General features: G+C 39.6%; 1 protein-coding gene across 4 annotated transcripts in view; it reads right to left on the minus strand.

Annotated features, from left to right (window-relative positions):
- Positions 1 to 1,273: 1,273 nt before the first annotated feature.
- Positions 1,274 to 14,294, minus strand: part of garem (GRB2 associated, regulator of MAPK1) — a 141,213-nt gene continuing 128,192 nt past the window's right edge. For 2 of the 4 annotated variants that reach the window (XM_072570437.1, XM_072570438.1), the window contains 2 exons: positions 6,793 to 6,950; positions 1,275 to 2,865 (listed from right to left, as the gene is read on the minus strand). In XM_072570437.1, coding sequence (XP_072426538.1) covers positions 1,938 to 2,865; positions 6,793 to 6,950 — 1,086 coding nt within the window. In that variant the 3' untranslated portion in view covers positions 1,275 to 1,937. Of the gene's footprint in view, positions 2,866 to 6,792; positions 6,951 to 14,294 lie in introns of all 4 variants that reach the window. The other 2 variants (XM_072570439.1, XM_072570440.1) reach the window with 2 other exon arrangements.

Below are 14,294 nucleotides of genomic sequence, written 5' to 3' on the forward strand. Positions count from 1 at the left end.
GTTGTCAACTTGACAGAAAAGGGGTAAGTGCAAATTTTGTGGTTTGTATTTACATAATTGACAGCAGAAACAAAAATTGCTAGAGAAATGCAGCAGGTCTGGTAGCATCTGCGGAGAGAAAACAGCTGCTTTTTGTTTGTTTTTAACTTGTATAATGTCTTGCTATATCTTACAAATCACTTTAGAATTACTTATAAAGGCAGTCAATTTTACACAAACAAAGATCAATATCAAACAGCATCCTTGACTGGGAAAGAATCACGCAGGATGTCAAATGGGTGAAACTTGGGTTCTTTGTGTATCTATTTGGTCTGTAAAATAAAGCTTCTGGCAGCTGTGGCTCAATTAGTAACACACGTTCTCATGATGAGGTGTGGATTCAAGACCACCCCCAACCCAACAACCAACCTGAGCACACAGGAAAATATCTAGGCTGACATCAGTGCGATACTGAGGGGGTGCTGCACTGATTGGAGGTGCTAACCTTCAAATAAGATGTTAGATCAAGACCCAAAGTAAATATAAAAAATCCCACACCATTATTTAAGAAAAATAGCACAGTTGTCCCAATACCCTAAATTAACACCATAGCCAAAATCATTAAAATATGTGCTTGTTAATTACTGAAAATGCTGAAACACTGAAGAGATTTAACAGCATCTGTGAAGAGGACAAAAGTTTTAACTCTGCTTCTATCAGTTAATTGGACTATTGTTAGGAACTGGCTGTTATTATTGCATTTCCTTTGGGACATCCTGAGCTGCAGTCAGAATTTATATAATTGAAAGCTTTTATTTTCTTATTGCTAGTTATTGTCCTGCTATTTTTTTAGTTTTGAAAATTACTGGCAAGAGCGCAATTAAAATTGATGCCTGAAGGAAGAAGTTCAAATTTCCTTCAGCAACATAATGAACTGACAACTTCAGAGTCTTGCTCTGAATGTTTTGAAGCTACGATACATTGATACAAATATACATTATTCCTGGAGAATACAATTTTCAACACTTGAATATTATTATTTTGGGAGATAAGACAGAATATTTCTCAACTACTTTGAACTAGCAATTTTAGGGCACAGCTGAACAAGGATCCAGTTAGTGTGCACTGCTGCAATGAATGATTGGTAACATAAGTCTATTACATCCTTTTGCTGGGAAAGTACATTTAGCAAGTCTTTTCCATCAACTTTGTATCTGAAGAGATGTACACTCAAGCTAGTCAGGTATGAAATAGAAAAAAAAAGTTTAAACACAGAGACCAGACAATTTCAGACAAAAGCAATAAACCTCATGACCCCTTTTAGGCCTTTTAGTTCAGTCTCAAATGGATTTATTATATTAAATGTTGTATCTGTTGTAATTCAGTTTGTTCAGTTTACTTATTTCAAGATCAACTCAAAAATCTAGGTATCTTTATTAATCTACATATGTATGTGCCCAGCAAAAACCTATAACCAGTAGTAAAAACATGTGCCACCATCATTTTATGTCAATTATAAGAAAATGCAACATTAATACAGTAGCTAAGCAGTAGGCTAGACCCACAACAGTACAGTTAAATAGCAATTCTGTACGTCAATAATCTGAACCAAACCTAGCAGGATTTTTGAGCAGGAATCTAACACCTAGTACAGTATTATCTTCTACATTAGGTACAATTTTAGAAACTTGAGAAACAACCAGTTTACTTCCATTTTTTTAATAATTCAAACAGTTAATGATGGGTGATTAGCACACAAGGCACACTTCCAGCAAGGTTTTTTTGTCTGTAGGATGTCAGTTGTATCAACATACAAAAACTTGATTTCGTACCTTTATAAGCAAACCATTTAGAGAGATAGCACTGATTTGACACAGTCCAAAAATGATGACTATTTAGTGCAAAACAATAAATGTTGAGGTCAGATCCTCTACATTTATGCCTTTTGAGTCATAGCACTACATCTTGGGTCGCCAGCCACTGATGAAATGCAAAAGCTTCTTAATTTGGAGTTTGCTAAGCTGAAAGTCTTCAGACAGGATTTCCTCTGTCAGCTGTACAAGTAAATTTCCATCAACCTTTTCTGTCACAAATAGTGACACAATCTCTTCAGGGAGACCAATAAATTGCAGGCACTTTGACACCTCTTCAATAGACAGTCCACCAAGGTCAGATGGTGGCTGCCAAGGTGATCCATCACCACATGAATGTGCTAACTGCAGATGAGGAGGAGGAGGAGGAGGAGTAGAAAATACACAGAGTTTATCTTTGTTAACAAACTTTTCTTCAGGTAGATCTGTTGAGCAAACCTGTGGTTCGTCCTCAGCCCCGTCTATAGTTGATGGCAGAAACAGTGCTTCTAAGCCAATTAATTCTTCATCGGTGAACTTTAACGGACGTGGTGGTAAGGTGGGGCATGACCGACTTTGTTGGACGTTATCTGCTAAAGGTTTTTCACCATAGCCTTCTGAGGAATAACTTGTAGATCTTGGATAGCCAGTAGGAATAAAATGAAATCCTCCATCCTTGGACTGTTGCTGTCTGGGAAAGGTATTAACTGGAAACTCCTCACAGCCCCCAGCACATTCAATGCTACCATATTGAAACAGTACTGGCACTATGTTCTTTGGAGTACTTGGTATTTTGTGACGTGGATAACTGTAGTAACTTCTGTGTTCAGATAAAAAATCTGAACCATCTTGGTCAACATCCCCATAACGTTGGTTTGGCCACGACGAGCGATTTGAAGGGCTGTCCAATAAGGGGCTTCTGAGGGGCAGTTTAGCTCCACTGTCCATAGCTTTAGAATCGATCCAGTTACAAGGATAACAGGAAACTGAGGAATGCTTCTCAATAGGCGAAGGTGCATCATTCTCTGTGGCACCACTGTAAACAAAGTAAATCATTTTAGGCACCTCAAAATCCAATATTACCCTCCTGTAGTAGACTGTTTCCTCTAAATTGAAGTTATCCAGGTGACAACCAAGCTCAAATTAACACGTTCAAGCAATGTATGAACTGCAAAAGGCAAACATTGAGCTTCAAGTGGAATGTTGAAATAAACTATTGCATTTAACGGACAGGTGACTACAGTGAGAATAAAATGTTAGAAGTAACAATAAAATATATTATTTAAAAATGGCAAAATCAGTAGAAGCCCCTAAATATAAACATAGTTGTGACCAACTAACACACACTTCAATTACAGCCTAACAATTCTGACTCTAATTCAGCTTTGTTTTAATAATGAGGAGAAGTTAAATTATCTGGTCTAGCTCACTTACACACCGGTTTTATTAATTCATCCAATGGAATATTAATAATAGAAAAACATTGTTCTGATGAAAGGTCAGCAGTTAAAACTACTCTCTTTTTTTTCTCTCAAATGCCAAATGATATGGTGCATTTCCAGCATTTTGGATTTTATTTCAAATTTCCAACATCTTTTGTGTTTTTTATATAAAGTTGCTTGACAGATAGAAAACAAAGGATTTATGATATTGCATAGATGGAAGAATGAAAAAGGTGTGAAGGGCCCATAATTTTATATAAACAGAAGAAAGAGGGTCAAATAAACAGAGAACATGAGCACAAATAAGAAAGACACTGCAAAACAGGTGAAATATATTTGGACTTAGGCAGAGTGAATAAAATATCAAAATTATCTGATATTACACAACTGGTAAAAAAAAAGAACTCTGTAGTAGATTGAGGAATAAATAGGTGAGCTGAATAAATGACCTGGTAGCAGAACAATGTAACGCAGAAAATGTGTAATGGTGCATTTGGTGTAAAAGAAAATGGAAGCATGAACTCAATGGAAAGATCTTGAAACCTATAATGAAATGATGAGCTAGTGTTTCAAATATTTCCTTGAAACCACGCACAAGGTGTTAATTTCATAAAAATAATCAACTGTGCTTCCATTAAGGGCTTAAAGTACAAAATTGAAGAGGCAGTAATAAATCTGCATAAAGCAACAATATTCATGACAGTTAAAATATTGTGTGTCTATTTATAGAAAGGAAATAAATGCTCCTTCAGAATACTGGAGATGGAATATCACAATATTGATAAAGGTTACTCGCTCAGAGAACGTCAAAAAGTAGTTATGAATGGGTGGCTCACATTTCCTCTGGTTCGCAGCAAAAACAAGGGGCCATCAATTTAAACTGGGAGAAAAAGTGAGGACTGCAGATGCTGGAGATCAGAGCTGAGAATGTGTTGCTGGAAAAGCGCAGCAGGTCAGGCAGCATCCAAGGAGCAGGAGAATCGACGTTTCGGGCATGAGCCCTTCTTCAGGATTCCTGAAGAAGGGCTCATGCCAGAAACGTCGATTCTCATGCTCCTTGGATGCTGCCTGACCTGCTGCGCTTTTCCAGCAACACATTTTCAGCATCAATTTAAACTGACCAAGCATGAGAAAAGTTGTGAGAATGACAATGTTAGAGCCTGGAAACATTGGTAAGATGAACTAACTGAGACAGAGGATATTATTCCTTTTCTTAAAAAAAATCATTTGAAATTTGTTATTAATATTTAATTCACCCATCATTTTTGAAGTAGTATTTCTGGACCTGTTTATTTTAAATTAGAAGATAGTCTGACTCAGCAGATTTTACAAGTAGCGAGAAGAATAGGTAGAACACTGTAACAATAGAAATTGCTGGTGAAACTCAGCAGGTCTGGCATCTATAGACAGAAAATAGATTTAACCTTTTGAGTCTGATGATCCTTCTTCACGTCTCCCCAGATGCTGTCAGACATGCTGGGTTTCTCCAGCAATTTCCATTTTTGGGTCAGAGCTCCAACATCTGTAGTTCTTTGTTTCACTTCAGTAAGTAAAATACTGTTATGGTCTAGTATACCATGGCAAGTGTGCTTTCCTCAACTTATTCAAAAAAAAAATTCATTGGATTTGGGCACTGCAGACCAGACCAATGTATATTGTCCATCCATAGTTGCATTCCAAAAGGGGTGGTGGGCAATCTTCTTGAACTGCTGCAGTCCATTTTGTATAGGTACACCCAAAATGCCATTAGGAAGGGAGTTCCAGGATTTGGAAGCAGCAATGCTGAAAGGCCAGTGACATACTTCCAAGTCAGGATGGTGAGTGGCTTGGAGGGAACTTTGGAAGTGGGTGTTCCTATGAGTCACCTGCGCTTATCCACCTCGATGGTTGAGCTTTTGTGTTTAGAAGGTGTTGGAGAAGCTTTGGTAAATTTATGTAGTGCATCATGTAGATGGTATACGGTGCTGCAGTGGAAAGAATGAATATGGTGGCAATCAAATGAGTTTTTGCTTTGTCTTGGATAATGTCAGGCCTTGAGTGTGTTGCTGGAGCTGCACCCATCCAGGCAAGTGGGGAGTATTCCATCACATTCTTGACATGTGCTTGTAGATGATGGACAGGCTTTGCAGAGTCAGGAGGTGAGTTACTCACTGCAAGATTCCTAACATTTGACCTGGTCTTCTAGTGACAGCATTTGTATGACTAGGCGAGTTAAGCATAAATGCTATGATAAAATCCAGTATACATCAACGAATCACTTGGGTTTTACCTACCAAACAAATGTATAAAGCAATAAAATAAGTCACAGTCTAGTATAGCATTATTCCTCTGCCTTCCAGCAAAAAAGCTCATGTGAGGGCACTTGATAAACTGGCATTTGAAACAAAGGTGACTATTTATTTGCCTGGGAACTTTGGAAGTGGGTGCTCCTATGCGTCAACTGTGATTAACTGCTATAAACTAATGTACATACTGAGACAAGGCAAAGGAATATCTGGAGCACTGAAATTGGGACTCACTTGAGAACAGTCTAACAAGTTGTAAACCTCCAAAGTATTCAAAATAAAAACTCAAAAATGTAATAGACTTATTATTAGTAGATATTTGTATAGAAATGTTTATTTCCACTAGAATTGCAACTGATATTTTTAATGGGACGTACCTTTAATGGCATACTTAAAAATGTAAACTGAAAAGAAGCATTAATAACAATTTGTAACTTACTTCCAAATGGGCTCTAAGATACTAACATTTGGTTGGCTTGCAGTTTGGCAGTGCTAATCCTCAGCAGATGTAGCATTGGGGAAATAATTTCCCAAACATTAAATTTTCTACCCCATTGCAAAACTGGGAGGTGCTCACAAGTGAAGGAAAATAGGGAGAAACTCACTAGGATAAAAAGCAAACTGACCTAGGAATGGTTCCCACACAACCACTGATAGTGTAAAAACCTCCGAGGGAAAAAGAAAAAAAAACTTAAAATGTCAACTTTGAAGAGTACAGTATTATATTAACTCCTGCTTAGGTAAAAATGAGAATACCCTGATAGAGGAGGCAACAATAGCTTTTCAATTACTGTTTTAAAATTCTGTTTTTGGATAACATATTTCACTGCATTTCAAAATGGCCCCCATGTGCAACATGATGATACATTTGCATTATGTATAATAACAGAATCAAAAGAAGAATGTGCACTGTCTTCATATAGAAACAAATCTACAAATATTTCACAGTAGCACGTTATGCTAAACAGTACCTATTTTCACTAACAAAAGAGAGCCAGAAAATGGTTAAGTTTGCACAACCAAGAGATAAGGGTCCAAATTTATTTTTCGTATCTAAGTTTAAAGCTTTCAAACAGGACAATCACCAACAGGGAGCTTGCCATAACTCATTACATGATCCACAATCACAGTAAGTTAAACAAAGCGGTACATTTTTCCAATTGTTCTTAATCCAACGCTCAAAGCTGAAGTCAGATCAGGCTGCCACCTTATATAAAACACTTGGTGATTTCTTACATGTTATGCAATCCAGAAGAATAGTAAGATAGTGTAGGGCTTGGAGAGCGTGTCTGTTGGCGTATTTGCCGAGGAGGAATTGATGGACTCTGAGAGGATGGCTTGGAATTCCGTGGTGGAATTGGTGGAGCATTCAGAAGTCTGCATTCTTCTTTTACCTAGCAATGGAAGTAAGACAATACAAATAAATGCTAAGAAATTTAAAAAATAAAAATTTTCTGAATTTAAAGATATTAGCAGCAGAATTGCCACCATTGCAGCAGAGAAAACAGATGCAATTTATATTGAATGTCAGATATTCATAAATCAATTTGTAAGTTGTAATAGTGCATCAAGTTAACATGGTCAGTACTCAAATTTCTGCTTAAAGTTAGTGCAGCTGACTAAACCAAAAATCATCACAATTTTTTAATAAAATGGAACATTAAGTATTGAATTTAATGTTGAATTAGGTTTATTGTCACATTTACTTATGAATACACGGAAAAGTTTACAAGTTGCCACCTTAGGTACAAAAGTACCGAGGTACAGAATCTTGGTACAAGGCAGAAAAATAAAGCACCCTCTTGTTGCCAACCACCTCGGGCTGCATGTTCCTGCTCTCATTGCTAGTTGGAATGATAGTGGTAACCTCTCTTGCCGCCACATTGGGCTCACCCTCCCAATGCTGCACAAGCTCACACCTCACATAAGTTAAGTAGATTGAACTAAGAGAGAAAAAAAAGAGAAAAAATGTAAAAGCGAACACAGCAGACAAGCCCCGAGAAGCCCACATGCTGCGCTGCTACACTGTCGCCATGATTAGATAATACACAAAACTGATGCAAAAACTAAGTACCCAAACTTAGCCACAGGTCAGAACAAATAAAGTAGTGTTTTACTCCTTTCCACACTCAGCAAGAGGAAAATCAACTGACTTATTGTCATTTCAGTGGCATGAACAGGGATAAATGCATGTGCAAACTCAGCAGGGAAAGAAAATAGCTTCAAATTAAGAAATGCAACTATTTTCTATGAATTAAATCATGGGTGAAAACTGGGGTTCTGGTTTACTGGTCCAATAAAATTATCACTACACCACCACCCCACCCTTGATTCCAAAATGGAATGAAGGTGTGGTCTATAGGAACATAATCAGCACTTCTAACTGGGTAGGGAGGCCACAGTGATTCACACTACCAAGGAAACTAGTTTTGAGAGAGGAAGAGTCCATAGGAGCCACTGTCGGACTAGGTTGCAGGTTTTCTGAAAATATAAATCTCACAAATCAGTCTGCTAGAATCCAAGAGGGTAAGTGCCAGGTGAGGGGATCAAATGGGGAGTGACTGGGGTGGGGGCAAGGATTTGCAAAGCTCACAACAATATCTCTGCAATGGTAGTGTCCCTACCTCTAAGCCAAGAGACCTAGGTTCAATTCCAGAGGTCTTGGAGTCATGCAGCATAGAAACAGACCCTTTAGTCCAACCAGTCCATGCCGACCATTATCCCAAGCTGAACTGGTACCCCCAACATGTGCTTGGCCTATATCCCCTCAAACATTTCTGATTCACGTACTTATCCAAGTGTCTTTTAAACATTGTAACAACACTCACATCCACCACTTCCTCTGGAAATTCATTCCATACATGAACCAGTGTAATAAACAAATTGCACCTCATGCCATTTTGACATCTTTCTAAAAAACATGCCCCCGGTCTTGAAATCCCCCACTCTAGGGAAAAGACATCTGTCCTTCACCTTAATTAGACCCTTCAGGATTTTATAAACTTCTATAAGTACACATCTCAACTTCCTATGCTCTAGTGAAAAATGTCCTAGTGTATCCAGCTTCTCCTAATAACTCAAACCCTCCACTCCAGGCAACATCTTTAAATCTTTTATGACCTCTCTCCAGCTAAATAAGGGTGGCACGGTGGCACAGTGGTTAGCACTGCTGCCTCACAGCGCCAGAGACCTGGGTTCAATTCCTGCCTCAGGTGACTGACTGTGTGGAGTTTGCATGTTCTCCCCATGTCTGCGTGGGTTTCCTCCGGGTGCTCCAGTTTCCTCCCACAGTCCAAAGATGTGCAGGTCAGGTGAATTGGCCATGCTAAATTGCCCAAAGTGTTAGGTAAGGGTAAATGTAGGGGTATGGGTGGGTTGCGTTTCGGCGGGGCAGTGTGGACTTGTTGGGCCGAAGGGCCTGTTTCCACACTGTAAGTAATCTAATCTAATCTAAATAATATCCTTCCTATAACAGGGAAACCAAAACTAGATACAGTACTCCACAGAAGGCCTCACCAATGTCCTACAGATACTTAACATAACGTCCGAAATCTTATCATTAAATGTCTGGTACAAACGGTGAAGTCACATGGTATCAGGAGTGAGCTGGTAAGATGGATACAGAACTGGCTTAGTCATAGGAGACAGAGGGTGGTGGTGGAAGCATGCTTTCTGAAACGGAGAGCTGTGACTAGTGGTGTTCCACTGGGATCTCTGCTATTCGTGGTCTACATAAATGATTTGGAGGAAAATGTAGCCAGTCTTAATTATTAACTTTGCGGATGATACAAAGATTGGTGGAGTTGCGGACAGCGAGGAGGATCGTCAGATACAGCAGGATAGAGACATGGGCAGAAAATGGCAGATGGAGTTTAATCCTGACAAATGCATTTTGTATGATCAAGTATAGGTGGAAATTATACAGTGAATGGCAGAACTCTTCGGAATATTGATACGCAGAGGGATCTGGATGTGCAGGTCCACAGATTACTGAAGGTGGCTGCACAGTTTGGTAAGATAGTAAAAAAGGCCTATAAGCATGCTTTCCTTCATTGGAAGGGGTATCGAGTATAAGGACAGGCAGATAATGTTGCAGCTTTACAGAACTTTAGTTAGGCCACATTTGGAATATTGCATATAGTTCGAGTCACCACACCACCAGAGGATGTGGATGTTTTGGAGAAGTTACAGAAAAGGTTTACCAGGATGTTGCCTGGTATGGGGGAATTTTAGCTATGAAGAAAATTTGGATAGAGTGGGTAGGTTTCTTTTCACTGGAGGTTGAGGGGCAACCTGACAGAAGTTTATAAGATTGTGAATGGCACGGAGAGAGTGGAAATTAGGAGACGTTTTTTCCTCCCAAGATGCAGGAGTCAATTCCCCCCACCACAATCCCCCCACCCCGGCCAAGATGTAGGGGTCTTTAAACGAGATGTGAGATGCTCATCTTTCTTACAAAGTGGAACATGCTGCCGGAGGTGGTGGTGGAAGCAGACACAATACCAGCATTCAAGATATACCTGGGTGAATACATGAATAAAAAGGGAATAGAAGGATACAGATCCTGTAAAGGAAGGCAGTTTTAATATGGAAGGGCAAAATATGTCGGTGCAGGCTTGGAGGGTAGAAGAGCCTGTTCCAGTGCTGTACTGTTCTATGTCTGAGCAATGAAGGCAAGTATGCTAAACACCTTCTTAACCATCCTACCTATGTGATCCAAGTTTCTAATAATTATATACCTGAACCCTTTGGTATATGTTCTACAACATTACCAAGGCCCTACTTTTAATTACATAAGTCTTGCCTTTGCTTTACGAAAATACCATCATTTACATTTGTCCAAATTAAATTCTATCTGCCACTCTTTAGCCCATTGATCCAACTGAGCAAGATCTCATTGCAATCTTGGATAATATTCTTCATTGTCCACTATACCACCAATCTTGGTGTCATCTGCAAATTTACTAACCATGATTTCTGTACACTCATCTAAATATTTACATAAATGACAAAAGAAAAGTGGAGCCAGCACTGATTCCTATGGAATACTGCTGGTCACAGGGCTCCAATCCGAAAAAAACAACCCTTCACCATCACACACTCGTGCTGTTAAACCAATTTTGCATCCAATTCGCAAGCTCATCCTGAATCTTGTGTGTTCTAACTTTACTAGTTAGACTCCAATGTGGAATTTTGTCAAAGGCTTTACTCAAGTCTAAATAAACAAAGCCTACCACTCCAGTTTCATCAATCTTCTTGCTTGCTCACTTCAAAAAAAACTCAGTCAAGTTTGTGAGACATTATTTCCCTCGCATAAAAGCATGCTGATATTTCTGATCATTCCTTGCCTCTCCAAATGCATATAAATTGCATACTTTGGAATCACTTTCAACAACTTACCCACCACTGAAGTCAGGCTCACAGGTCTATAGTTCACAGGCTTCTTCTTACATCCCTTCTTGAAGAAAAACACATTAGCCATTCTCCAGTCATTTGGCACCTCACCCGTATTGATAGATGATAAAAGTATTTCTGCAAAGGATCCCACAATTTCCTCCTTAACTTCCCACAAAGTGTTGGGATATATTCAAACCAGGTCCCAGAGATTTATCCACTTTTATGTTTTCTCCAGCACTTCCTCTTCTGTAATGTGAATTGTTTTCAAAACATAAATGTTTATTTCTAAGTTCCCTGGTCTCTATTTCTTTCTCCATAGTAAAGACAGACACAAAATATTCATTTAACATCTCTCCGATCTGCTGAGCTTAAACACAGACGACTTTGTAAGGTAGAGTTGTAAAGTTTGTAATAACATCTTTGAGCATACTGATTAGAAAATATCTCCAACATTAATTGCAATTTCACAACTGGACAGCTTTTGCTAGATGTTCTTGAATGTGTGGAAAATTACACTGATGACCAATTTAGGACCATCAGCTGCACTCAATGTGATAACTTCATCATCAACACAGAATTCTACAGCACAGAAAAAGGCCTGTGGGGCCTATCAAATCTGTGCCAGTCAAAAACACTATAATCCCACTTTCTAGCATTTGGTCCATAGTCTTGAATGCCTTGACATCGCAAGTGCATATCTAAATACTTAAATGTTATGAGGGTTTGTGTCTCTACAACCCTTACAACCAATGAGTTCCAGATTCTCACCACTCTAAGTGAAATATGTTTTCCTCACATCCCCTCTGAACCTCCTGCCCCTAACCTTTCTGTCTTTGCCTTTCATAATTTTGTACATCTCATCCTAATCACGTCCCCCCTCAGTCTCCTCTGATCAAGGAAAATAACTCTCAGGTGACTGTATGGAGTTTGCATGTTCTCCCCATGTCTGCACGGGTTTTCTCCAGGTGCTCTGGTTTCCTCCCACAGTCTAAAGATGTGCAAGTTAGGTAGACTGGCCATGGCAAATTACCCGTAGTGTCCAGTGATATGCAGGGTTACAGAGATAGGGTTGGGAGGTGGGTCCAGGTGGGATGCTTTTTGGAGGGTCAGTGTGTACTCAATGGGCTATATGGCTGCTTCCACACTGTAGGGATTCTATGATTCACTTCCTCCTTCTCAGTAGTGAGCATCAACACAAAATATTAATTTAAACCCCTACCTGCATCCTCCAACTCCACGCACAAATTACTACTGTGGTCCTTAAAGGGCCCTACTCTGTGTTTTTCGTAATGTACTTGTAAAATACATTAAGATTTTCTTTTATCTTAGCTGCCAATATTTTTTCATACCTCCTTTTTGCTTCCTAATTTCTTTTTAAAGTTTTCTTTAGCATATGCTGTACAAGGGCTTCCATTGTTTCAAGTCCTTGGCCTCCCTTATTCTCTTTATCCAATCCTATATATCCTATGATATCCAGGGCTCACTGGATTTGTTGGCCCCACCCCTTTATCTTCCTAATTGCATCTCACCATTCTGTATAGATTTACCTTAAATTATCTGCTCCCAGTCCACTATGGCAAATCATTCCTGATCATATTAAAATTGTTCTTCTCCCAATTTATAACTTTGATTTCAGGTTCCTCTTTCACCTTTTCCATAACAATATTGAATCAAAAGGAGTTATGACTGCTATCTGCAAAACTCCCCCAACTGACATTCCAACCACTTGTCTGGCTTCATTATCTACTAATTACCTCCAGGACCACCTACTTTCTCATGGGGCCTTCCAAGCATTGGCTTACAAAAACTCACTTGGATGCATTTTAAGAATTCTGCTGGCTCTAAACCTTTTGCATTGTAATACCAGTTAATGTTGGGCAAGTTGAAATCCCCTATCACTATCCTGTTACTGTTGTACACATCCAAAATTTGCCTACATCTCTGTTCTTCTATTTCTCTCAGACTGTTAAGGGTATGATATGACACTCCCAACAATTTGATGGCTTCTTTTTGGTTCGAGTTCTACCCATATGACTTCATTTGAGAAGCCTTCTAAGATGGAATCCCTTGTTCTTGCTGTAATTAATTCCCTGATCAATACTGCAACATCTATTTTATATTTTAAAAAACTTATTCCCTGTTCGCCCAAAGATCCTTCATCCCAATCCTGCCCCTTTCTCAATCATAGTGACTGCAATGACATCATACTTCTATGTTTTAATTTTGTCCTCAACTCATCTGCCTCGTTTATCAGATTCAATAGACAATAGATGCAGGAGTAGGCCATTCAGCCCTTCGAGCCTGCACCGCCATTCAATATGATCATGGCTGATCTTTCCCAATCAGTATCCTGTTCCAGCCTTATCTCCATAACCCTTGACTCCACTATCTTTAAGAGCTCTATCCAATTCTTTCTTAAATGAATCCAGAGACTGGGCCTCCACTGCCCTCTGGGGCAGAGCATTCCACACAGCCACCACTCTCTGGGTGAAGTAGTTTCTCCTCATCTCTGTCCTAAATGGTCTACCCCGTATTTTTAAGTTGTGTCCTCTGGTTCGGCACTCCCCCATCGGCGGAAATATGTTTCCTCCTGCCAGAGTGTCCAATCCTTTCATAATCCTATACGTTTCAATCAGATCCCCTCTCAGTCTTCTAAACTCAAGGGTATACAAGCCCAGTTGCTTCAGTCTTTCCGTGTAAGGCAATCCTGCCATTCCAGGAATTGACCTCGTGAACCTACGCTGCACTCCCTCAATAGCCAGAATGTCTTTCCTCAAATTTGGAGACCAGAACTGTACACAGTACTCCAGGTGTGGTCTCACCAGGGCCCTGTACAGCTGCAGAAGCACCTCTTTGCTTCTATACTCAATTCCTCTTGTTATGAAGGCCAGCATGCTATTAGCCTTCTTCACGACCTGCTGTACCTGCATGCTTGCCTTCATTGACTGGTGGACAAGAACACCCAGATCTCTCTGAACAGCCCCTTTACCTAATTTGATACCATTGAGGTAGTAATCTGCCTTCCTGTTCTTGCCACCAAAGTGGATAACCAGACATTTATCCACATTAAACTGCATCTGCCATGCATCTGCCCACTCACCTAACTTGTCCAGGTCACCCTGTAATGTCCTAACATCCTCATCACATTTCACCCTACCACCCAGCTTTGTATCATCAGCAAATTTGCTAATGTTATTGCTGATACCATCTTCTATATCATTTACATATATTGTAAAAAGCTGTGGTCCCAGCACAGATCCCTGCGGTACCCCACTGGTCACTGCCTGCCATTCCGAAATGGAGCCGTTAATCACTACCCTTTGTTTCCTATTAGCCAACCA

This window comes from Chiloscyllium punctatum, chromosome 5 (assembly GCF_047496795.1).
Source record: "Chiloscyllium punctatum isolate Juve2018m chromosome 5, sChiPun1.3, whole genome shotgun sequence".
Lineage (NCBI taxonomy): Eukaryota > Metazoa > Chordata > Chondrichthyes > Orectolobiformes > Hemiscylliidae > Chiloscyllium > Chiloscyllium punctatum.